A 22323-nucleotide genomic window follows, 5' to 3' on the forward strand; every position below is an offset into this window, starting at 1 on the left:
GCCAATGGAAATAGGATAATTGGATATTGTATAAATAATAATTTATGTTGTGGTGGATTTGGTTGTGGCCGGGAGGGTTCAGCAAGTTCCTACTCCAATTTGACTCGTTCCGATCATCGTCACAGTTCAATCACAACAGGTCGCTGCCTTTTCACGGCGGAGAGAGAGGCGGAGAGAGAGGCGGATGGGTGCAAACAGTGAGGCCAACCAAGATGGCTCCGACGAGCAGCAGAAGCGGTCTGAGATCTATACCTATGAGGCGCCATGGCACATCTACGCGATGAACTGGAGCGTCCGGCGAGACAAGAAGTACCGGCTGGCAATCGCTAGTCTTCTGGAGCAGTATCCCAACAGGGTGGAGATTGTCCAGCTTGATGATTCCAGCGGCGAGATCCGGTCCGACCCTAACCTCTCCTTTGAGCATCCCTATCCTCCCACCAAGACCATCTTCATTCCAGACAAGGAGTGCCAGCGCCCTGATCTTCTCGCCACTTCCAGCGATTTTCTCCGCGTATGGCGCATCTCAGACGATCCTTCATCTGTGGAGCTCAAGAGTCTTCTTAATGGCAACAAGAACAGCGAGTTTTGTGGCCCTCTAACCTCCTTTGACTGGAACGATGCTGAGCCAAAGCGCATCGGGACCTCCAGTATCGACACGACCTGCACCATTTGGGATATTGAACGCGAGACCGTCGACACGCAACTCATCGCTCATGATAAGGAGGTTTATGACATCGCTTGGGGCGGTGTTGGTGTATTTGCTTCCGTTTCCGCCGATGGTTCTGTCCGCGTCTTCGATTTGCGTGACAAGGAGCACTCTACCATCATCTACGAGAGTTCTGAGCCTGACACTCCATTGGTTCGGCTAGGCTGGAACAAGCAGGACCCGAGATATATGGCCACGATTATCATGGACAGCGCCAAGGTTGTCGTGCTTGACATTCGCTTCCCGACGCTCCCCGTCGTCGAGTTACAGAGGCACCAAGCTAGTGCGAACGCCATTGCATGGGCGCCTCATAGTTCTTGCCACATTTGCACTGCAGGGGATGATTCTCAGGCCTTGATTTGGGATTTGTCGTCCATGGGCCAACCAGTCGAAGGTGGCCTCGATCCCATTCTTGCCTACACCGCTGGAGCAGAAATCGAGCAGCTGCAATGGTCCTCTTCCCAACCGGACTGGGTTGCGATTGCCTTTTCCACTAAGCTTCAGATTCTGAGGGTATGATCCATGTGAGTGATTCCATGTAACTTCTCTACCAGAAAACATAATGGGGTCTACTTGTTCTAGCATGTTCGTTCCATTTCTTTACGCAACAACACTTTGGCCATACTACTAATTGTTGTACAATTCCGCCATGAACCCATAATTTGCCTTCAGCTGTTTGTACTCTGTTCTTTTAACGAAATTTCCTTTTGGTATATGCAGCAACACCTAGCTTTGGTTCTTCACCTACACAGATAGTCATGTCTGAGAACCATCATATGTAACTATGTTCTTGAAACTTGATTCAACACTCGAATTTAGATTTATCCTTCATAGTGATTTCTATATTGATGTTTTTTCTGATGAATATTATCGAACACTTATGAAGTATGAATACTTTGTGCATTTCTCTCAACTTGGAAATTCCTTCTTTCCATACAAAGTTTCTGCTGGATTTAAAGTGTGCTAACTTTCTGTTCTGGAATGGGGAGGAACTTGATGAGAATTAAGTCCATTGTTCGAAGCACATAACCTTATCATCGACGAATGTTAGAATTGACTGATGATAAATTTACACGACGACAAGAATTTAGAAGAGGGAAAATGTTATCTAAAGGTGAAAAGTTTCGAATTCGTCTCGGAAGTTTGTAAGAAAGTGGTAGGATATTCAATCTTTTCTGATCTTTGATTACTTTTTTTCTCATCCACCATTTCAATGAGTGTATGTCATGTAAGTTTATCATCAACAAATTTTAACATTAATCAACAGTGGGGAAAAGCCTGCAGGTGTGCAAGGTGCTGTCTTCACCTTATTTTCCTCAAGTGAGGTGATCACCAATACATGAAGCTTTAAGGTGTTTCCAAGTATTTACTTCAACAGAATTTACTTTTATATGATTTGATGTAGAAGGGCTTATAATTGAAGAACAGGGATGAAAAGGAAGGCTTGTTCCTATCTGCATCTTCGCTCGAGTCTTTTCGGTACCAACCTATAAGCTATCGCCATCAAAGGACTCTGAACCCATCTACACAATCCTCCTCCATGGTATTATCTGCTTTTCTCATTCTTTTTCCTTTCTCCCAGTTCTCACTCTGAAAGTTGAATCAGAACAAACAGGTTAGCCTTTTTGTTTGATTTAATTACTCATCTTTGTAACATTAATCATTTATTATGACAAAATAAGAAAGATTTCTTATTTCTCATGACTTTTCTGTATCTTTAATGTCAAAACACTTCAATTTTGTTTGATAAGTGATATTTTAGACTTACATTCTTCTGCACCTCGGTACATGTTGCACTTTTTAAGAAGATTGCTATATAGTAAAGCTGTGTTGTTCCATAGAAAAGGTAGGAGAGTAAATGGTTTGATCCTTATGAACTTTTTTCTTGGAATAAGCAACTACGTAGAAGAACCAAAATGGAATTTAAGGCCATTATTTACATGCAATAGTGAAATAGATTACAAGAGAGCTCTGTAATCTACCTGTGTTCTTATCTGTTTAGCTTTTAGGGATGCAAGAACAAAAAAGAGTCCAGCATTGCATTTACATCTAATTTTTGGAGTGACAATGGTATGGCTGGTTTTAACTTGATCATGTTTTTTTTTTTTTTCAGTTGACCAGCTTTAGTTCGATGGTCGTTTTGAATTTTCTTTTTGTCGAACTGTCGTGGACTCTTCGAGTTAGTTTTTGCTATGGAGTCAACCAAAAGTCTAGCACCCATTCTACCTTTTATTCCCCTGAATTCTGTGTTTAGAAAGCTAACTCAAGAAGATTAGCAACATGTTTTCTATGATTCACAATTTGGCTGCTGGTTGATGGCTCACACAGATTGAAATCTTTCTTTGAATCTTGTGATGGCATTGCCATTGTGATTCAAACACTAGAAAATTGTAACAGTCCCTACCAAATGAAACATTCACTGATTTTCTGGCCCATTGGCAGTGATTCCTCAACTTAAACCTTACACCCTAATGCGCCATATAACATATCTACTGCAGTCCTAGTGGTGATACCATGCTCATGGTGACATTGCTAAGAGAAGATCTTAAAGGCAAAAATAAACTTTAGGCAGCAATCCCTTCCGACCAGAAGAGTTGAATACAAGGCATTTTCAATCAAAGCTTCGTTCAGGTTCTTCCATCAATAGCCTTGCTTAACTCCTTGTTCGGTAAACTAGTCGCTCGTTGTCAACTTTCTGTTGTCTTTCAATCCATTAATGGTGTGCCAAGGTTACACATCCTTATGTTCAAGACATTTTTTAATTGTTATACATCCTTTACAATTCCTCTTGGTGATAAAATTTTATCTGCTAAGCATATTGAAAATTTAAGTAGACTAGTCCCCTTTGAATCATGGACTTCCATTTATGCACAATTTGCTACCACCATAGAGGAATAAAGGGAATGGTGGATCAAGGGACTGAATTGTATTTTGGGGTAGAATATGTTAAGCTAACTTAACTTGAAGAAATGAGTCAATAGACGGTCTTTTCTATCGTGGGGGATAGAATTTGTAACACCCCTAATTTTCTACTGAGATAGAGCTACTACTATGTGTATGATGTGATCTTTTTATGCGGAAACATTCATTTAAAATAATCCATAAAATGATGTCATGGACTTGTGCGTTTGTATTAAGAGTTTTAAAATAAAATATCATTTATTTATTATCTTTCATACCCGGCTATGGATGGAGTTTTAAAATAAAATGTCTTTGTTCAACTAAGATATAAATAACATTATACTATTATTGTACCATTGACTAAGAGTTTAAAAGTTCAAGTCATGTCTTTGTTCAACTAAGATATAAATTGCATTATACTATTATTGTACCATTGACTAAGAGTTTAAAAGTTCAAGTCATTCATCTAACTACATATTGTAACAAAAAAAAATCAACTTATGGAAACAAATTATTGTGCGGCTTTAGGCATCTGGGGGTTAACAAATGAATAACACGGAGCTCATACTATATGATAATTCAATGCCTAGCTCCACCTTCTGATGGAAGTGCCTGCATTTCCCTATCAATGCCCTTGACTCCTTGTTTGGGCAGACAGAGTTCATTACGAGTGGGTATGAAATAAGTGGAAGAGGCAAAATTTGAACCTACTTAGTATAATTTCAATTGTGCCTAAATTTAACAATACCAAGATAACACGAAGCACAAATAGCAATATAGCTCCTAATGTGAGATGAGTAAAGTGTATTGATACTGATATGCATTAGTGTGTAAGACATACCAATATAACAATATAATAATATAGGCTGATATGCAATAGTGTGTAAGACATACCAATATAATAATATAATAATATAGGCTTGCTTGGAATGATTTTTCAAGTGTTTTAATAAGAGATTCGATCATGATCTAACTAAATTAGTTTCACCGATTCTAAATGTGACTCATTAGAGACATAGCGAGCACCTCTACAATCATGGACATTCTCAACAATCTCTCATTTGATTAACATATAGATTGGATGTCGATTTCCTAGTATCTTCTCAATTGTCATATTACCATAGATACAACAATATATGAATTATTTTGAGATATTTTTAGTCGTTTTTAACTTATTGTTTCACATTAATCTATCAAAAAAATTTGTACTAATCAATTGAGAGCTTCCAAGTCTCTACTCATAGCTAAACTAGAAGCACCTAGATAACCCTCACACAAGATTATGCGGTTGGAACCATCTATGACCCACATTTTGTCTATGTAACAGTCCAAACCCACCGCTATCAGATATTATCATCTTTGGGCTTTCCCTTCCAATCGTCCCCTTAAGGTTTTAAAACGCGTCTGCTAGGGAGAGGTTTCCACACCCTTATAAAGACAATTTTGTTCTTCTCTCCAACCGATGTGGGATCTCACATTCTGTGTCCTAAAACTTCTCGTCTTGGATTCAGAAAGAAAAGGGTGAGGAGTTAGAGGGCATGAACGGTTTGAGGTTGGCCCCACAGATGGATGTGCAAGTAAGTTATAATTGGTAGGAAATGAGAGCATAGGGAGTGGAGGGGAGAGGGGAGAAATTTGAAACAATATCACAAATCACACAGTAGAAGATACAGAGACAGGAGTAACCACAGCCATTCATTGAGTGAGAGGCTATTATCCATAATCTCATCCTCTCTTGGCCTTCATCATTCATTCAAAGCCATTCAAAGAAATATTATATACAACCTTCTCAGTTTCCCATCTCTCTACTGCTTCAATTTGCTTCTTTCACCACCTGCTGCTGCTGCTGCTGCTGCTTTCCTCCGCTCGACCATGGCTACGGCTACTCTATCAGTAGCCAAACCATCTCTCCAGGTTCCTTCCTGCATTACTCGTACTATTCCTTCCCTGCAATCTGTTAATCTTTTACATTTGAAAACATTAGTAAATTCTTTTGCATATATAGCAGGCTAATCTAAAGGGATTTGGAGAATTCTCCGGGCTCCGTAACTCGTCAACCTGTCTTCCCTTTGCGAGGCGAACCTCCGATGATTTCCTTTCCGTCATTGCCTTCCAAACCTCTGCTGTGAGTTGCCTATCCTTAAAAGCTTGACATCTTCTTGAAACAGTATGCATTTTCATGAGATTAGCAATCTTTTGTTTGGAGTAATCAATTCTAACCTACGTCCACTCAATTCTTGAAGGTGGGAAGCAGCGGAGGATACAAGAAAGGGATTGTGGAAGCAAAGCTTAAGGTAGCCATCAATGGGTTTGGAAGGATTGGAAGGAATTTCTTGAGGTGCTGGCATGGTCGCAAGGATTCCCTACTTGATGTTGTTGCCATCAACGACAGTGGAGGTGTCAAGCAAGCTTCTCACCTCCTCAAGTACGACTCGACCCTCGGCATCTTCGAAGCCGATGTCAAGCCTGCCGGAGATGAGGCCATTTCAGTCGATGGCAAGATCATCCAGGTGGTCTCCAACCGCAATCCTCTCAACCTTCCCTGGAAGTGGGTGTTCAAAGTCTTTGCTTCTAATTTCCATTCATTGTTTCTATGAGATCAGAAATTAATGGATGGATAAATAACAATGCAGGGACTTGGGAATAGACCTGGTGATTGAAGGAACTGGCGTATTTGTTGATAGAGAGGGTGCAGGGAAGCACATTGAGGCTGGAGCAAAGAAGGTCCTAATTACAGCACCTGGGAAGGGTGACATTCCGACCTATGTTGTCGGGGTTAATGCCGATGCTTACAGTCACGACGAGCCTATCATCAGCAATGCTTCTTGCACTACCAATTGCCTAGCTCCTTTCGTCAAGGTCCTCGACCAGAAGTTTGGTAATGCAGACTGAATCCTAGCATAAATTCTTTAACTTTAGGCTCTAGCACAAAATCTGGTAAATTTCGGGTTTATGAATGGATGGATTTGGTATAAATATATGGCAGGTATCATCAAGGGAACAATGACTACCACTCACTCCTACACTGGTGACCAGAGGCTACTTGATGCCAGCCACCGCGACCTCAGGAGGGCAAGAGCTGCTGCCCTCAACATTGTCCCAACCTCCACAGGAGCAGCCAAAGCTGTTGCTCTAGTCCTTCCATCTCTTAAGGGAAAACTTAACGGGATTGCACTTCGTGTGCCTACTCCAAATGTTTCTGTTGTTGACCTTGTTGTCCAGGTTTCTAAGAAGACCTTTGCTGAAGAGGTGAATGCTGCATTCCGGGAAAGTGCCGAGAAGGAGCTCAACGGTATCCTCTCCGTTTGTGACGAGCCCCTCGTTTCGGTCGATTTTAGATGCTCCGACGTCTCCTCGACTGTCGACTCTTCGTTGACTATGGTTATGGGAGATGACTTGGTGAAGGTCATTGCTTGGTATGATAACGAGTGGGGTTACTCTCAACGGGTTGTTGATTTGGCTGACATTGTTGCCAACAACTGGAAATGAGCATGAGTGGTTTCCTCATTCTAAGCTAACCACATTTCCAGCTTGTTTTCTGCATTTCTGCTTAATTTTTCCCTTAAATTTGTAATGCGAACACGAAAAACCATTTTCCACTACCCACCATCCAATAAATATATATGCCACAAAACTATGCAGAGTGATAAAGTTCCAAGAGTCGAGTCTCATTCGAGATTTCATTAATATACATTCGAGATTTCATGCTCTATAGGATATGCTAAACCGAATTCAGTTATGCTCTAGTCGAACAGTGACACCAGAATCTAGTTCTTGAGTCTGTAATGCGACTATAATTTTATTAAGAAAAGGATTCATAAGTGCAGTAATACAACACAATGTACGTATGACAAACTATTTACACAAAATGAAACAAAAGTAGAAAAATTGGGATCAATCATTTTTTTAAAAGAAAAACAAGAATTTTGCAGTGTAGTACTCAAATACCTAATGATGCTATACTCGCAACAATCTGTTTTCCTAGAACAACCAATGTTTTTTTCTTGGCTTTTGTTGAACTGGAACATCTGCAAGACAGATAAACATATTATTAAAAGATCCACGGTTCCCTTATAAGCACATTCACTCTGAATAAACCTCGCTTCTATGGGAACTGGAAAAGGTTGGAAGGATAACCAAACCTTGAACTGCATAAAGTGAATTGTAATGAACCTCAGACCAGAAACTTAACCAAAGCTCTGCATTGCAAAGATAAAGAAGCTGTAAGAACCCTAGTGTTCCAAAACTACAGCAAAGCATTTAGTGTGTAAATTCGAATGTGTCGACATTCAAATGACTCAGCTCTATGCATTGAGAAACTGAGATAAAGAAGAAATATATATCAGAATTGCAGGTAGTTTGGAGATAGCCCTGACACCAAGTCCCGTCGTATGTAGTTTCAGTGAATATATTGAATTTCATCAATCTCAAATATCTTGCAAAATGTTTTATAATTACAGGTTCCATCTTAAATTTGTAGCCAAGGAGATTTTAAGTCTAAGCAGCACAAATGGTCACTTCTTCCATATTCATAGCCAGAACTCTTGGAGGGAAAAAAACAATAAAAGAAAGATATAAAAAAACAAGTTGGACTTATTTCACCCAAACACTTTAATTTGGAAAGTATGCATGCGTGTATGTGTCTGACACATGTTAGACACTCACAAACTTATTAGCACGATAGACAGTGTCAACACAAGTTGTATAAAGTTAAAGTCTAATGCTTATTAGACATGTTTTCAAAACTTGTTAAGCATACTAAATAGACAAAAATAGTACTATTAAGACAAAATTAATAAATTTTGAGCCAAAATACATCGAATTAATTTTTTTTTTCAATATATAAATGCATAAACTTATTCATTTAATTTCCTTCCTATGTCTTTCTTGTGTCTGAGTCCTAGATTTATACAAAATGACATGTCACTATATTCGTGTTGTATTTATGTCTTATATATGTATCCATGCTTCTCAGCTTACCACGCTTTGGAGTCTGAGATCGCGGAACAATTTCAATGAAACAAGTGTCTCTGAATGATGTCAGGAGGCAAATCTTTGCCACAAACTGCACATAATCAAGCAACTACATCAAGAAATAAACAGAGAAGGTATGACTAAATGTTCTAGTGGAAAATCTTTAGTTTTGGAATATATATATTTGGTAAGAAACCATTTTATTTATATACGAATTTTACAAAAAGGATGGTAAGTACATGATGATTATAAAAGACATTCCCAATTTCATAAAAGAGATGCATAACTATACGAACAAAGATCTTAGACACCTAGAGATTGCATAATAAATAACATGACAAAAAGATGCATCAAAAGTGAGCTATTTGTCTAAGAACGCCCTTTGAGTTAGTTTGATTCGTATAAAGCCTTTGGTGGGAGATTTAAAGCAGTCTTGATAGTCAATGGTGGGGGAGGTTGGGGTTTGAAGGTCGCCTTTAATGGAGGAGCAAGTGGGTAGTTGGATATGAGTTTAAAAAAGACATCCAAACCATTTTGATCTTCCCCAATAGGAATAAGTAGCTTGTTTAAACCACCATTGTCACGAAACAGTGCAACCTCTATATGTGTACCTTTTTTATTGGTGATTTTTTCAACCCAAATGGTCTGTTCGACGAATCTTTCCTCTCTAAAAAATTTCTGATTCGAAGTAGCTGTGAGAAGGGCTCGGATAACCATTACCAGCCATCTCAAAGAACCCCAATGTGAGATAATGAAAGAAACTCTATCATTGTGGTCTCTGTAAGTTTCACCCTTGTGCCTCTAATTCTGCTGTCGATCTCAATAGAATCTTTCTATCAATGGTGGTAGTTCTCTTCTTCAAGGGAAGGGGTGTCGCCATGACCTCCACACTATATCGCTCTCGATGCATCAATAATTTTGGGAATACAATTTAGAACTGGATAAACAAATTCTTTGAAATCATTTTTCATTCATCAACGTATGATCACCCATCTCTTCCACCCTATCTCTCCTTCACTCTCTCGCTCTCTCTATTTTATCTTAAACTCCAAGCTCAATGGTAGTTGGAGAAACACCTAATCCAAGAGCCTGACTTCATTCAGAAGTAATAACCCTCTACAATAATCCAATGTCCAGTAATTTTCGTCAATTGTCTACATTGCCAAGGATATGAAAACTTGCTGCTCATGCCCCTTGGTACATCTTTTATACAAAATCCTAAATTGATAATGCCATGCAACAATCACTCATCAAGGTAGCAAATACAATGCCATTTTTAGTTTTAGCTTATATGATATACCTTATCAGCTGCAGCTTGTAGGGTAATATGGTCCCCCCATTCACCAGATCTGCATCATATAGTAAGTAATCAGAAAGGAAATCTTTTCCTCAAGAACGTGTTTAATATCAGTTAATCCACAGATGAACATTGATTCAATGAGAGAGAGAGAGGGAATATGATCTTGAACAATTTCACATACTTCGCCATTTTCTTGTAATAACGACTGAACTTCATTGGAATATAACCCTCATATAGAGAACGGTAGTCCTTTATCTGGAACATGAAAACAAACCCAGATGTGTGATACTCAAGCAGCATATTCACCCTTAGTTGAAAACTCTTTTCACTTTAATTTGGTATCAAAACATGGGTGAGACGTTACCAGTCACAGCTGACAAGTCTAACAGATCAGATTTAATTTATATATATTGATAAAACTCTGTATGAGAGAACACCTCTGATATGACAAAATGCAGACCGAAGTTGCAGATTCTAAAACAGTAAAAGTGAAATTTCAGTGGAAATAATTAGATCTTGGAAAGTCACTTCTCAAATTACCACTTGTTCTCCCATTCCCAACTACTCGGACCACATGCTACATTAACCCTCCCTACTTCCTCCTTCAATTGCCTAAGCTGAGCTTTTCATCCCAAAAGCAAAAATTAAAAATAAAAATAAAAACCACTAATCTCCCTAGTTCAAGCCCCTCAAGATAGGACAATCTACCTGCTTTACAATGTCTTTTCGCACAAGCTTGTGATACTTGGGTGATTTGAACATCTGATCTGAAAGTGCTCGAAACTGCCATATAATAAGAAAGTAGAGGTAGGTTGTAGATAAACCAGAAGCTTCTACTTCTTACTTAAATGGTTTACATACCTGACAATTTCCATCACCAGAGACCTTCACTTCATGCAAACCATAGACATTTAACCTGAAACAGAATGAAATAAGAACTACTTCACCACATGTGGTAGGAGAGAGAAGAGAAGCCCAGGGAGATGGAAGATTTTATTGACATTAAACATACACTTGACTTATACCACCATCAGTTTTTATCTGGATCCTTTTAATGAATTCCCTCTTGACAACACAAGAACATAATGAAAAACAAGGCAATCCTTATTGGACTTTAGATATTATCGCAACTGAATAAGAAGACTGAAATTAAGAAAGAAAGAAAACCCATAATGAACTTAGTTCACGTTGTGACAAGAGGGAGATACAGAATCAAACCGCACCCTGAAAGAATAAAAGTGTAGGATAGACTTTGAACGGCTCAAACTAGACTGTAGGATAATAAGCTGACGCAGACTCTCAAATATCCTTAAGTTGTCGAAGTTAGCGAGGCAGACTCTCACTATTCTTCATTATGATTGTCAAGTTTTAGTGAGATTTGTTTGAACTATTCCTCAATCAAGGAATTAACTATTGCACAGAAAATTACATCCCTTTAAGTCTAAGCCTAAACAATAATGTCAGCATTAGACAAGTGGATCTGTGACCTTCAACACGATCATGATTACAAAATCATCCATCTAGTAAATTTAAGAACTTGCACTATCTCAACTCCCTGGAAGTAATTTTCAATCTACTGATGCTTAATCATGAATGTGCATGTCTCTTTATATATATATAGAGAGAGAATGTGCATGTGTCTCTTTTAAATATTCTTTAACAGTTGTTATTTATGTTAAATTTTATCATTATTCTACAAAGAGAAAGGGTGGTATTTGAATATATATAGAGCCATTTGTTCACCAAGCGGGCAAACTATCTTTTACTTTGAAAAATGCGGGAGACATACCTCTGAAGAAGCCTATGATATTCCAAACTGGCATCACTTTGGTTCGGGATATACAAATTTATCCTTGGAGCATGCTGGAATACCATGAAAAGTGAAGTTCAACATATGAGGTTAGGTAATATCTTAACATTTTAAAAAATTTGTAATATCTTTCTCTCAAAATTTGTAAAATAGTTCATGAACAATGACGGAACAAATAGAACAAGCACCTCAGAACATTCTATCAGAATAAAATTTTAGGACAACGATCTAAAAAGAGAAAGAGTTTCACAATTAAATCTGAGAAGTAGTTATTAATAAGCTTCTTTGATCAGATTTCCCATTTATAAATCGAGACTTTCATAGTTAGTTCCCCAGATATAAAGCGATTGGTAGTTCTATCTTCATAAGAAAATATCCTTTTTTTAACAAAAAGGCGTATGCTATAACAAAATGAAAAGAGCAAAGATTCATACAGCAATAGGGGCAAGGTTAGCGAGGCGTCGGGCAATAGCACCGTCTAGCTTAGCATACTCTTCCGTCAATACAACAGCAATCATGTGATCGTCGTCAACGTCCTCCAGATGAGAGCTCAACGAAGTTGAACTAGAACATTCTCCAAAGTTCGGAGTTCCCGGCCTCATGCTGCCACTTATCAATAACTCGCCAACACTTCGTAAAAGAACGGAAGAAAAAATCCCAAATCTAAGCTGCAGATACAGAAAAAAAAGGGGAAAAANAAAAAAAAAAAAAAAAAAAAAAAAAAAAAAAAAAAAAAAAAAAACCGTTCGACGAATGTGAAATTCGAGCTCAATCTATTCAAAAGTGAGAATGAAAATGGTAAATTTCTTGGAGAACACAAAAGCATAATATGGCTAATCCTACAAATGTGCGTGCAACCACCATAACTGGATAATATAAGAAGATGATAAAGAAGGCAAGGAACAACAAACAAATTAAAAATCAAATACAGGAGTTCTTATTACAGTAAAACAGCATGGAACGCGGATAGAACAGTCAGACAATGATCTAAATATAAGCACATAATCGATCGCTAAAAGAATGAAACAAAAAACGATAAGGCCTATCTTCTTCAATGATTAGCAGATTACAATTACCGGTATTAACAACGAAGCAATAAAAACAGAATATCAAGGAAGAACAGAATCAAATTAAGCTGAAAAAGAGAAAGAAATCAAATTAACCTGCAACAGCAAGGGGCAAAGAGGCGGAAAAGATAAGATGAATGAACAAAGCGGGAGGAAATCAGGAGATTGTTGGAGGAAAGGGTTAGAGAATTCAGAGACGCGTGAAAGTTGAAATGGAAGGGACCCAGGGTGAGCCTGTGGTTTACGCGGGTTCCCCCCTGGGCGTAACAGTTAATACCCGCAGATGGGACTCAAACCACATCAACCGGACATTTTATTCTATTCCTTAAATTACTTTTTTCTCTTTCTATCATATTAGGGTTGGTTTATATTTAGAAAAAACTATGCTAAACATTGCTCTCCAACAATATTTTACCTTTCAAAATGGTTCACAAATGGTCTAGGATCGTGGACCGTTGACACGGACCCTTGAATGAAAGCGTGCATATTTGAGGTGTAGAAACGACCGTGAAATTTATTATTGGTTTAAATGAGGGAATAGAGTGAAAATGATGCAAGAACGATGGAGGTGATAAAATAGATCGTAGAAGAAGAAGAGGATTCGAGAGAGTTGATTGAAAAATGCACTATGTTGAAATAAAAATGATTTGAATGTGTCATCAATCGAACATTGTAAGAAGATAGCTCGCACTAAAATCTCAAACAATGCACAATAAGAAAATTGCAAGAAGACAGCTCGAAGGCTGCATTCATGGCAATCATCACTAGTTTCTCCCTCTTTGAGTAAATGGAGGGTTTGCTATATTGATTCGGGCAGTTGGTGTCCTCTTCCTCTTTGAGAGTTGCGGGTCTTTGCCGCTGCATGAGTGGTAGCTCACGCTCAAAACTCCTTGTACATGAGTCCTAGCCGTTGCGCAACGGTCTGTTTTCCGGCTTCGCTTGCACGATTTACAATGATGATTGGTTTCATCCATCCTCGACCCTAGTGAAATTGAGTATTAAGGGGCGAGTTAGTCAAGCGATTCACACTAAAATTTTAAGCAATGCACGAAAACTACAAGACATCTTACACCAAAATCTCAAACAATTCGCCGATAAAAAAACTGTAAGAAGATAACTCACACTAAAATCTTAGACAATGTGCCGATCAGAAAACTGCCAGAAGACAGCTCAAAATCCCAGAAGACAACTCGCACTAAAATCTCAATCAATGCACCGATCAAGAAGACATCTCGCACTAAAATCCTAGAAGATAGCTCACACTAAAATCTCAAACAATGCACACCAATCAGGAAGATAGCTCACACTAAAATCTCAGACAATGCACCAATCAGATCGTAACTCAAAGTGTGAAGAACATTCTTCACACATTGTTTCCTTATCAGTCATCGTGAGAACATTTGAAATGTTTTTCAAACATGAAGAATATTATTGATCTAACTCAACTAATAAAAACGTGTATTATTGATCAAAAGATTGGAAATTCAAATCCCGACAAAAAAACAAATAATAAAAACTTGGAAGCTTCTCATATTTTCCACCCTTCTTGAACTAAAAAGAGAGAAAAAAAACCAACCACAACGCTGTGTTGAAAAAATGGTTCAATTCCACCTGTGGAAATTCATTTACATGGTACGATTTTCTTTCCTAACCAGCAATAACATTGACCATATCACACCCCAATTAATCATATCATCTCTCAACACACAGTTTCAACAGCTCACTATCATCAATATTTAAAATTTTAAGCAAGAACATCCCTCTTTTAGGCTCTACAATCTAATGTTCAGCTACTAGGAAATGGATGAAGTACTGGTTGAGGATCTACAATCTAATGTTCAGCTACTAGGAAATGGATGAAGTACTGGTTGAAGTAACAACATTCTAGGATCGTAGCAGCATCGGCGTAGGCCTTCTTTGGTCTGGAAGAAAGAAATTGTTAATTTTGTTTTTCAGTAATACTCGACCAAAATGGAATTCATTGACTTCGAACAACAAATAGTCTCCCTTGCAGATAAAATGATCAAGGATTACCTTTCACCATGTAACCTTGTTGGTTGGAGGAGGCTTCGCCCGGTCTCGCAGCTCGGAAACACCCTGACCACACTGAGAGTGACGAAAGTGCACGAAAACGCAGGTGCATTTCATCAGCCGAAGATCAAAACTTAGTCCATTGCTTACCGCAAGGATTTTACTGCGTGTCGTAACAAAGCTCCAGTACTTCCACAGGCTCACAAATGCCCCAGGTACTGGGAAGTTTCACAATGCCAACAGATGTTTCGGAGAACGGGATCCATAGTTTGTCTTCGTAAACATTGCGTCGAAACTATGAACACTGACAATGTAAATGATCTTATAAGACCGAAAATAAATTCGTTAAAAGTAGATAGAGACCTACTTGGGATAGACATTCTTCCACAAATCTATATCAAGTATACTTCCGTTTCCTCCCGTTTCTGGCCGTGTGCGAAGAATTTACTGCATAATGTGAATTCGAAAGTTCTCGAGGTATAGGTGCTCCAGACGACTTTAAGATCTCGACTAAATCTTGAAATAAATTCGTATTTTCCCCATTCACAAACACTATGGCTTTGCCCTCCTCTCCAAGTCTAGATGCCCGACCAATCTGGTGAACATACTCCTTGATGGAATTTGGCATGTCAAATACAATCACTTGCCTCACACGCAGGAGATCCATCCCTCGACCCAAAATCCCGGTAGCCACCATCACTTGAACGTCTCCCACCAGAAATGACTTCATGGCTTCTCGTCTCTCCTTCATGGACTTGTGCCCGTGAATCGACAATGCCTTTATCCCAGTGGTAACAGTAATTGCATTAGAAAGTAGATCGGCCCCAAGCCTTGAGCCTACATATACTACAAGAGGTGGCATAAAATGTTGCTTGCTTGCTAATATGTCAAAAAGCTTTTGCTTCTTATTCTTTGATTCAACCCAGATAACAAGCTGCTTCAAAGCCTTAGTTGGTTTATTTGACATGCCAGCGGTTATAATAACAGTACCATCTCCCATAGTTCTTGCCATCTTCTCTACTTCCGGAGAGGTAGTTGCGGAATACATTAAGATTTGCGGTCTTGAAAGAGCCGTAAAAATTTGTAATACCTGATCGCGAAAGCCTTTTTGGAGCAAGCAATCCACTTCATCCAGAACAAACGTCTTCAGCTCATCGAATTCAATATCATGCTTCATCAAAAGATCAACCAACCTGCCTGGAGTAGCGACAATCAGCTCAACTCCTTGCTCGATACGATAGACCTGTCCAGCTAGGGCATCACCACCGACAACAAGGGCAGTTTTAAATGGCATACCTTTTCCAAGCAACTTAGCTTGTTCTTCAACTTGGATGCAAAGCTCTCTAGTAGGTGTAAGAACCATAGCTAGTGGCTTCTTTTCGCCATGGAAATTCTCGAGACGAACACGAGCACAGTAAGAAACTATTGGGACCAGATAGGACACGGTCTTTCCAGAGCCAGTCTCAGCTGAAACAAGCAGATTTTTACCTAAACAAGCAGCTGGTATAGCTTGCATCTGGACAGCTGTGGGCATCTCATAGCCTGCGGTCTCTAGATTTTGAAGGAGCTTCTGAGGAAGGTTACAGGAAGAAAATGACAATGTAGGAGCACAACCTATGTCTCCCTTTATAACGATTCCAAGTTTTCTCCTGAGCAATTCAGTCTGCTCACAAGTCAAAGAAGAAGATCCCGAACAATTAGAATCCTTAACATAAAAGCACTCATCAGCTGCAGGAAGTTTTTTAGGAGGTGGAAAATCAAAAGGCAGTGCGTTCCTATTAGCCATTTTGCACAGGACTGACTGTTTACATTCCATGCTGCAAATATCATCATCTGTCTCGTCACATATATACTCACCATAGCGACCACAAACAACACATTTAGGTTCGCCAGGCAAAGCCTCTCTCTGATCTTTACATTTCACTTTAACAGCAGATTCTACATTAGAAACAAAAGTTCAAGGAAGATTATACAAAATCCAGGCATTTATTAAGCATACAAAAGTTGCTGGAAAGAAAAAATAAACCACTAGTAAAACCAACGAGATAAATTCCCGAAAGCGATGCAATAATTTTCCTGTTGTGCTTCCATTTTATACAATCTCTTGTTTCAATTAGTTAGTGTAACATGCCAACCATGACTGATCACGTCTATTAATTTGTCTATAATCATGCATCAACAGACGCGATCAATCATACATTTGGAAATCTAATTGTTCAAAGTGGATCAAAGATAATGCATGAACTTAGGTTCACCTCAATTGCTTTCTTTCAATCATTTGAAAGAAACTAAGCTATGGGGAAGTTACCATTCAAAATTAACTCCCTCGACGAATAGCTTACCAGTTTCTAAACCCAACAACACTACCTGGAACATAGACGCTAAAGATATAACAGGAAAAATAACAAGGTTTTATAAGAAAACTAGGAATCTGCACATTCAAATTATGAAACAATTTCTGACAGGAACTCTGAAAATGATGGATTTGAAACAGGAAATTTGATTGTAGTGGAGATACCATACTCCTAATTAGGACTTATATTAGAACCTAAAGCAGATGCAGATTCACCTATCCGATCCTAGAGAACATTTGCCTTCGCATTTTCAGATAAATTAACCATTTACTTGGGCTATTTTTCCTTTCAACCATAAATCAAAGCAAATTTAGTCCTAGAGCAGCTAACTATGCAGTAAAATTCCTAGGTACATTGTAATTTCCCTATTCCTATCCCAGTTATTTCAGTTAATTGGCATCATAGTCAATTAACATGACTACGGCGACAGACTTGACAGTTACACAAGTGCATGATAGGTTCCGCCAAACTCAATGGATTGAGAAGAACTAGATTCAAATGTTAAGATATTAGCAAGAATTCACCATGTCGGTATCGGATGAGCAAAAATATTGACAAGTACATTAAAAACATGAATAACAAAATATGTTGGGGCATGAAGGAAAATAAAAAAAAAGAACCTAGCCAAAAACGATCAAGTAAGCATAACAACGTCAAATGATACATATCAATGTAACAAAGCAGTAAAAACACACATGTTCTTGTGTCTCAAAGAACCAAAACCCTCTTTTTTTACCTCCAGATTCATCAGTATCAATCGCTTTTGACAATGATTGAGGCACATAATCCTTGTTTCCGTTTTCCATGACTGAAAAACTGAGTATTATGACGCTTGGAGGAAGAAAGACTCGAGCATGCGCATAAGTTCCTGCAAAATAAATAAACAATCTCCACCATAAATTTAAAGGGCTGAGCAACTAGTTAGGGATTGATCATCCATACCATCAAGGATTTTGTATGGGAACACTAATCTTCTCATTCTTTAACAGGTAAATAACATCCTGACTTCTAAACCTAGGCTCACTGGAATCACTTGATTAATTGTTTAACGGAATCGCTACCAGAAAATTGATATCATCCCCCCAATTAAATTCTTCGATGTAATTTAGGTGAGCGAAAAATATATCAATAAATTTTTTCACGATGCGTATTATGTATGAAATCTCGAATGGAAAATTTTGGTGGAATCATCTGCAACAAACAGGACAGCATAGAACAGAAGAGATCGAGGAAGATTACCTGGAGTACAAGGGCCGATCGTTCGCTCGCAGAACAACGAACAAATTCTTCAATCTCCTCTCAGTTTATCCCTCGGTTGAAAATTTTCAATCTCTTCTCCATTTGAGCGAACCGTGCAGTGTTGCGCTTGTATGGAAATTTAGTAGGCTAATATTTTAATAATAATAAAAAAAATTAAATATATTAAATTAACCTTTATTCTCTCTTATAATAATTTAATCAATTTTATTTATTTATAAATGTGTTTTAAATAACAACTTAATATTTGTAATTTAATAAATATATTTAATTCTTAATTAATTTATTGATTTACCAATAAATTCTATTAAATATTAATAATATTTTCAATCGAAGGTCTTACGTAAGACCTGGGATCATTTAATAATATTCTGAGCCTCGTAAAAATCTTACCATTGGTCTCGTAAGACCTGGACGATATAGCGAAAATTAAATGATACAGGAAGTTAGAACTCAAAAAGAAAATTGAAATATGGGATCTCGTAAGACCTAGACGATACGAAGAATAGGAAGAATCAAATCAAATAGACAGATCTCTATTTCGCTCAGTAAGAATACTCTGCGTAGTGGGTATCTCGTAAGACCTAGAGATGTTTACTCGGGGCTTGTATGAATATGCAGGAAGCGACACTCCTAGTAATTACGTGTCCCCGACTGGAAATAGGTGTAAGCTCGAGAAAGAATCGAGAAGAGTTGACATTAAATACAAGATTTGATTCATAAAAACAGAGTAAATGTATATATAGATTAAGAAGAAAGCATTTTGTGATATCTATTAAGAGAGTTCTGCTTCTGCATCCTCATCTGGCTATGGAAGTTCCGTATGAACAAATCAGCCACATCATCAATATCCTTCTCTAAACTGAACTCCTCGCCGGCCTCCTCCTTCGAATTCTTCACCATCTCAATCACCGACCACCCATTTGTTCTTCCGACAGCCGCCTCTGTTTCCAGCTCCGCCCACTCCCCTGTTTCTTCCCCTGTTTCTGCCCCTGTTTCTTCCCCTGTTTCTGCCCCTGTTTCTGCCCCTGTTTCGGCCCCTGTTTCGGCCCCTGTTTCTTGTTCTACTACTCCCTGATGTTCTTGAGCTTGTTCGAGCTCGGCGGCTTGAATTTGGCACTGATTTTGTTGATGGGTGACCGTGGATAAAGGGATTGAGGAGACGAGGAAGTTGGATTGAGCTAGCAATGAGTAGATAATGAGGCGAGCTTTGAGGGCTCGAGCTTTTCTTTTCACCATGGCTCTTAACCCACAGGCCATTTGCTTCACCATGTTGCTCAATGATTCCTTCTTCATATTGTGGTTCAAATGCTTGATAATTGGATGATCTGTTAAATAAGTGAAGGCGACTGAAGCTGATAAGAAACAGAGGAAGAAAGGAAGAGTGGTGGTTAAGGAAAGGTGGAAGAGAGTGATATATGGAAGCGATTCAAGACATCTGGCGGAATGGAAGGCATAATGTCAATCAATGGAATAACTTTTTTTGCTCCAAAAATCAAGCCAAAGAGCCTGTGATGGCGAGTTTGTGTTCGGATAACGAGCAAAAGAATCACTGAAAAAGAAAACCCGGGTCACCCGAGGATTCGATCAAATTAACCCTAATCGTACGGTTTAGATTGGGTCGTCAACTTTTTGGGTTGGGTTGGTTCATGGGTTCTAATAGACGCGTTTTAAAATCGTGAGGCTGACAACAATACATAACTGGCTAAAAGGGACAATGTTTGCTAATGGTGGACTTGAGTTATTACAAATGGGATCAGAGCCAGACACTGGACATTGTGTCAATGAAGACGTTGGACCCTCTAAAGGGATGGATTGTGAGATCGGGAAAACGAAACATTCCTTATAAGGGTATAGAAACCTTTTCTTACTAGACAGGTTTTAAAATCGTGAGGCTGACAGCAATACATAAGGGGCTAAAGCGGACAATGTTTGCTATAGTGGTGGATTTGGGTCATTACAAACGGGATCATAGCCAGACACTAGACATTGTACCAATGAAGACGTTGGACCCTCCAAAAGGGTGAATTGTAAGATTAGGAAAACGAAACATTCCTTATAAGGGTATAGAAATCTCTCCTTACAAGACACGTTTTAAATTCGTGAGGCTAACAGCAATACATAACGGGTAAAGCGGACAATATTTGCTACTGGTGGACTTGGGCATTACAAATGGGATCAGAGTTAGATACTGACATTGTGCCAATGAAGACGGTGGACCCTCCAAATGGGTGAATTGTAAGATCGAGAAAACGAAACATCCCTTATAAGGGTATAGAAACTTCTCCCTACTAGACACGTTTTAAAATCGTGAAGCTAATGACAATACGTAATAGGTGAAAGCAGATAATATGTGCTAGCAATGGACTTAACCGTTTAGAAAATATCTCAACTCGATCGGATCTAAACTCGAGGGGGACTGTGTGGGTGTGGAGGGACAAGTGTTTAAAGAGAATGGCGGTTGCTGGCTAAGTCAATGACAGAGAATAAAGTAGAGAAGAAAAGGAATAAAGAGAAGAGATGGGCATCAATTTACAACAACTTTAAATATAATGAGAATAACTTTGGTGCCAATTACGAGGCTGTTAAAACAACACAACATCGCTACAAAATATTGCTAATTACGAGACTTATCATATTCAAAAATTAACCCGACTCATCCCGAGCATATCTATTAGTTAAGATATTGAACGTCACCAAATCGTCCGTTCTTTGAAAATATGTACCATACTGTATGTACGGACTCATTCAAACCACAAACAGAGTCAAGGGAAAATATACTAACAACAAATCTGTATCCATGATGTCCTATATTGGTTGGGGAGGAGAATACACCACCATTTATAAGGGTGTGGAAACCTTCTCCTAGCAGACGCGTTTTAAAGCCTTGAGGGGAAGCCCGAAAGGGAAAGCCCAAAGAGGACAATATCTGCTGGCGGTGGATTTGGGTCGTTACAAATGGTATCAGAGCCAGACGATGTGTCAGCCTTCCCACTGTTCCCCAAAAAGGGGTAGACACGAGGCGGTGTGCCAGCAAGGACGCTGGTCCCAAAGAGGGGTGGATTTGGGGGCGGTCCCACATTGATTGGAGGAAGGAAAGAGTGCCAGCGAGAACGCTGGGCCCCGAAGGGGGGTAGATTGTGATGTCCCACGTTGGTTGGGGAGGAGAACAAACCATCATTTATAAGGGTGTGGAAGCCTTCCCCTAGCAGACGCGTTTTAAAGCCTTGAGGGAAAGCCCAAAAATGACAATATCTGCTAGCGGTGGATCTGGGTCGTTACAGTATCAAATGTATTGAATTTTAAAATTTTGACTAGAAAAACTTCTCCACCGATCGAGGGTAGGGGTTTCATATGACCCGAAAACTCGACTATGACTCGAAAACCCGTCTAACCCAAATCACATGGTTACAACACTACCCAATAAAAAAAAAAAATAGAAGATTGGGTTGTGAACTCTATCCAGGTTGTTCAGATCACTAATCCTACTAACCCGAAATTTTAAGTTGATCTAAAAGATTTCACCCACTCAACCCAACCCGACCCATGTGATTAAAAAAGCATTAAAATTAATTATTATTATTATTAATTTTTGGGTATAAATGACAAAAAGAGGATGCAATTAAAAGAAAGGTACTTTCAATATGATTGAAGAGGCACCAAACAGACAAAGGGCAGCCAATTAGTGGAAGTAGTGGAGATCAATAAAGTGGTAGTGGGGCTGTGAATTTGAAATACGACACAGTTCAGTGTGACGTGACAACATTATTTACTCGTCGCTTTCAAGAGTGTATACTATTATCTCCACAAATCAACACGGGTTTTTTAGCATATTTTGTCCTCATCAAATAAATTAAACACGCTTAACTTTAGAGTTTTTATAATTGAGTCACTGAAAGGAAACGCTCGTTTTGAGTTTTTAT

The 22323-nt window shown here is 38.8% G+C and overlaps 5 protein-coding genes and 1 long non-coding RNA gene across 11 annotated transcripts; 3 read left to right on the plus strand and 3 right to left on the minus strand.

Annotated features, from left to right (window-relative positions):
• Positions 1 to 58: 58 nt before the first annotated feature.
• LOC111792671 (WD repeat-containing protein LWD1) lies at positions 59 to 1619 on the plus strand. 2 transcript variants are annotated; one of them, XM_023674223.1, is made up of 2 exons: positions 59 to 1230; positions 1427 to 1619. In XM_023674223.1, the coding sequence occupies exon 1, from the start codon at positions 185 to 187 to the stop codon at positions 1223 to 1225; it is 1041 nt and encodes a 346-aa protein (XP_023529991.1). In that variant the 5' UTR covers positions 59 to 184; the 3' UTR covers positions 1226 to 1230; positions 1427 to 1619. The 2 variants fall into 2 exon arrangements, with proteins under 2 accessions (XP_023529991.1, XP_023529990.1); XM_023674222.1 differs by having other exon boundaries at positions 59 to 1219.
• A 162-nt stretch (positions 1620 to 1781) lies between these two features.
• Positions 1782 to 3531, plus strand: LOC111792672. Its single transcript, XR_002814845.1, has 2 exons — positions 1782 to 2249; positions 2820 to 3531. It is a non-coding gene; the product is annotated as an uncharacterized LOC111792672 (long non-coding RNA).
• A 1753-nt stretch (positions 3532 to 5284) lies between these two features.
• LOC111792213 (glyceraldehyde-3-phosphate dehydrogenase A, chloroplastic) lies at positions 5285 to 7315 on the plus strand. 2 transcript variants are annotated; one of them, XM_023673557.1, is made up of 5 exons: positions 5285 to 5521; positions 5613 to 5732; positions 5851 to 6155; positions 6241 to 6485; positions 6594 to 7315. In XM_023673557.1, exons 1-5 carry the CDS (start codon positions 5480 to 5482, stop codon positions 7094 to 7096), a joined length of 1215 nt encoding a protein of 404 aa, XP_023529325.1. In that variant the 5' UTR covers positions 5285 to 5479; the 3' UTR covers positions 7097 to 7315. The 2 variants fall into 2 exon arrangements, with proteins under 2 accessions (XP_023529325.1, XP_023529326.1); XM_023673558.1 differs by having other exon boundaries at positions 5616 to 5732.
• Positions 7167 to 13058, minus strand: LOC111792214 (OTU domain-containing protein DDB_G0284757-like). Its single transcript, XM_023673559.1, has 10 exons — positions 12855 to 13058; positions 12126 to 12359; positions 11671 to 11744; positions 10743 to 10797; positions 10590 to 10664; positions 10063 to 10136; positions 9882 to 9930; positions 8588 to 8672; positions 7750 to 7806; positions 7167 to 7635 (listed from the first exon to the last, which is right to left on the minus strand). Exons 2-10 carry the CDS (start codon positions 12291 to 12293, stop codon positions 7589 to 7591), a joined length of 684 nt encoding a protein of 227 aa, XP_023529327.1. The 5' UTR covers positions 12294 to 12359; positions 12855 to 13058; the 3' UTR covers positions 7167 to 7588.
• Positions 13059 to 13372: 314 nt separating this feature from the next.
• On the minus strand, positions 13373 to 18505 carry LOC111792212 (DEAD-box ATP-dependent RNA helicase 41). Of its 4 annotated transcripts, XR_002814761.1 has the most exons (5): positions 18383 to 18505; positions 17880 to 18011; positions 15157 to 16727; positions 14793 to 15084; positions 14266 to 14680 (listed from the first exon to the last, which is right to left on the minus strand). XR_002814761.1 is itself a non-coding variant. In XM_023673556.1 (3 exons), the coding sequence occupies exons 2-3, from the start codon at positions 17947 to 17949 to the stop codon at positions 15187 to 15189; spliced, it is 1611 nt and encodes a 536-aa protein (XP_023529324.1). In that variant the 5' UTR covers positions 17950 to 18011; positions 18383 to 18505; the 3' UTR covers positions 14266 to 15186. The 4 variants fall into 4 exon arrangements, 1 of the variants encoding a protein (XP_023529324.1); XR_002814760.1 differs by lacking the exon at positions 14266 to 14680 and adding an exon at positions 13373 to 13740 and having other exon boundaries at positions 14793 to 16727; XR_002814759.1 differs by having other exon boundaries at positions 14793 to 16727.
• A 410-nt stretch (positions 18506 to 18915) lies between these two features.
• Positions 18916 to 19909, minus strand: LOC111793710. Its single transcript, XM_023675719.1, has one exon. It carries the CDS (start codon positions 19694 to 19696, stop codon positions 19148 to 19150), a length of 549 nt encoding a protein of 182 aa, XP_023531487.1. The 5' UTR covers positions 19697 to 19909; the 3' UTR covers positions 18916 to 19147.
• Between the last annotated feature and the right edge of the window lie 2414 nt (positions 19910 to 22323).

The sequence above is a fragment of the Cucurbita pepo genome, chromosome LG04 (genome assembly GCF_002806865.2).
Source record: "Cucurbita pepo subsp. pepo cultivar mu-cu-16 chromosome LG04, ASM280686v2, whole genome shotgun sequence".
Taxonomy (NCBI): domain Eukaryota; kingdom Viridiplantae; phylum Streptophyta; class Magnoliopsida; order Cucurbitales; family Cucurbitaceae; genus Cucurbita; species Cucurbita pepo.

Coding starts and splice junctions, on each gene's coding strand:
- LOC111793710 (XM_023675719.1), bottom strand. CDS start 19,696: ATGAAGAAGGAATCATTGAGCAACATGGTGAAGCAAATGGCCTGTGGG.
- LOC111792214 (XM_023673559.1), bottom strand. CDS start 12,293: ATGAGGCCGGGAACTCCGAACTTTGGAGAATGTTCTAGTTCAACTTCG. Junction 11,745..12,125: donor CTAACCTTGCCCCTATTGCT/GTATGAATCTTT, acceptor ATGGTATTCCAG/CATGCTCCAAGGATAAATTT. Junction 10,665..10,742: donor CTGGTGATGGAAATTGTCAG/GTATGTAAACCA, acceptor ATTATATGGCAG/TTTCGAGCACTTTCAGATCA.
- LOC111792213 (XM_023673557.1), top strand. CDS start 5,480: ATGGCTACGGCTACTCTATCAGTAGCCAAACCATCTCTCCAG. Junction 6,156..6,240: donor CCTCTCAACCTTCCCTGGAA/GTGGGTGTTCAA, acceptor ATAACAATGCAG/GGACTTGGGAATAGACCTGG. Junction 6,486..6,593: donor GGTCCTCGACCAGAAGTTTG/GTAATGCAGACT, acceptor AATATATGGCAG/GTATCATCAAGGGAACAATG.
- LOC111792671 (XM_023674222.1), top strand. CDS start 185: ATGGGTGCAAACAGTGAGGCCAACCAAGATGGCTCCGACGAGCAGCAG. Junction 1,220..1,426: donor CTAAGCTTCAGATTCTGAGG/GTATGATCCATG, acceptor TGGTATATGCAG/CAACACCTAGCTTTGGTTCT.
- LOC111792212 (XM_023673556.1), bottom strand. CDS start 17,949: ATGGAAAACGGAAACAAGGATTATGTGCCTCAATCATTGTCAAAAGCG. Junction 16,728..17,879: donor TGATACTGATGAATCTGGAG/GTAAAAAAAGAG, acceptor TTTCTAATGTAG/AATCTGCTGTTAAAGTGAAA.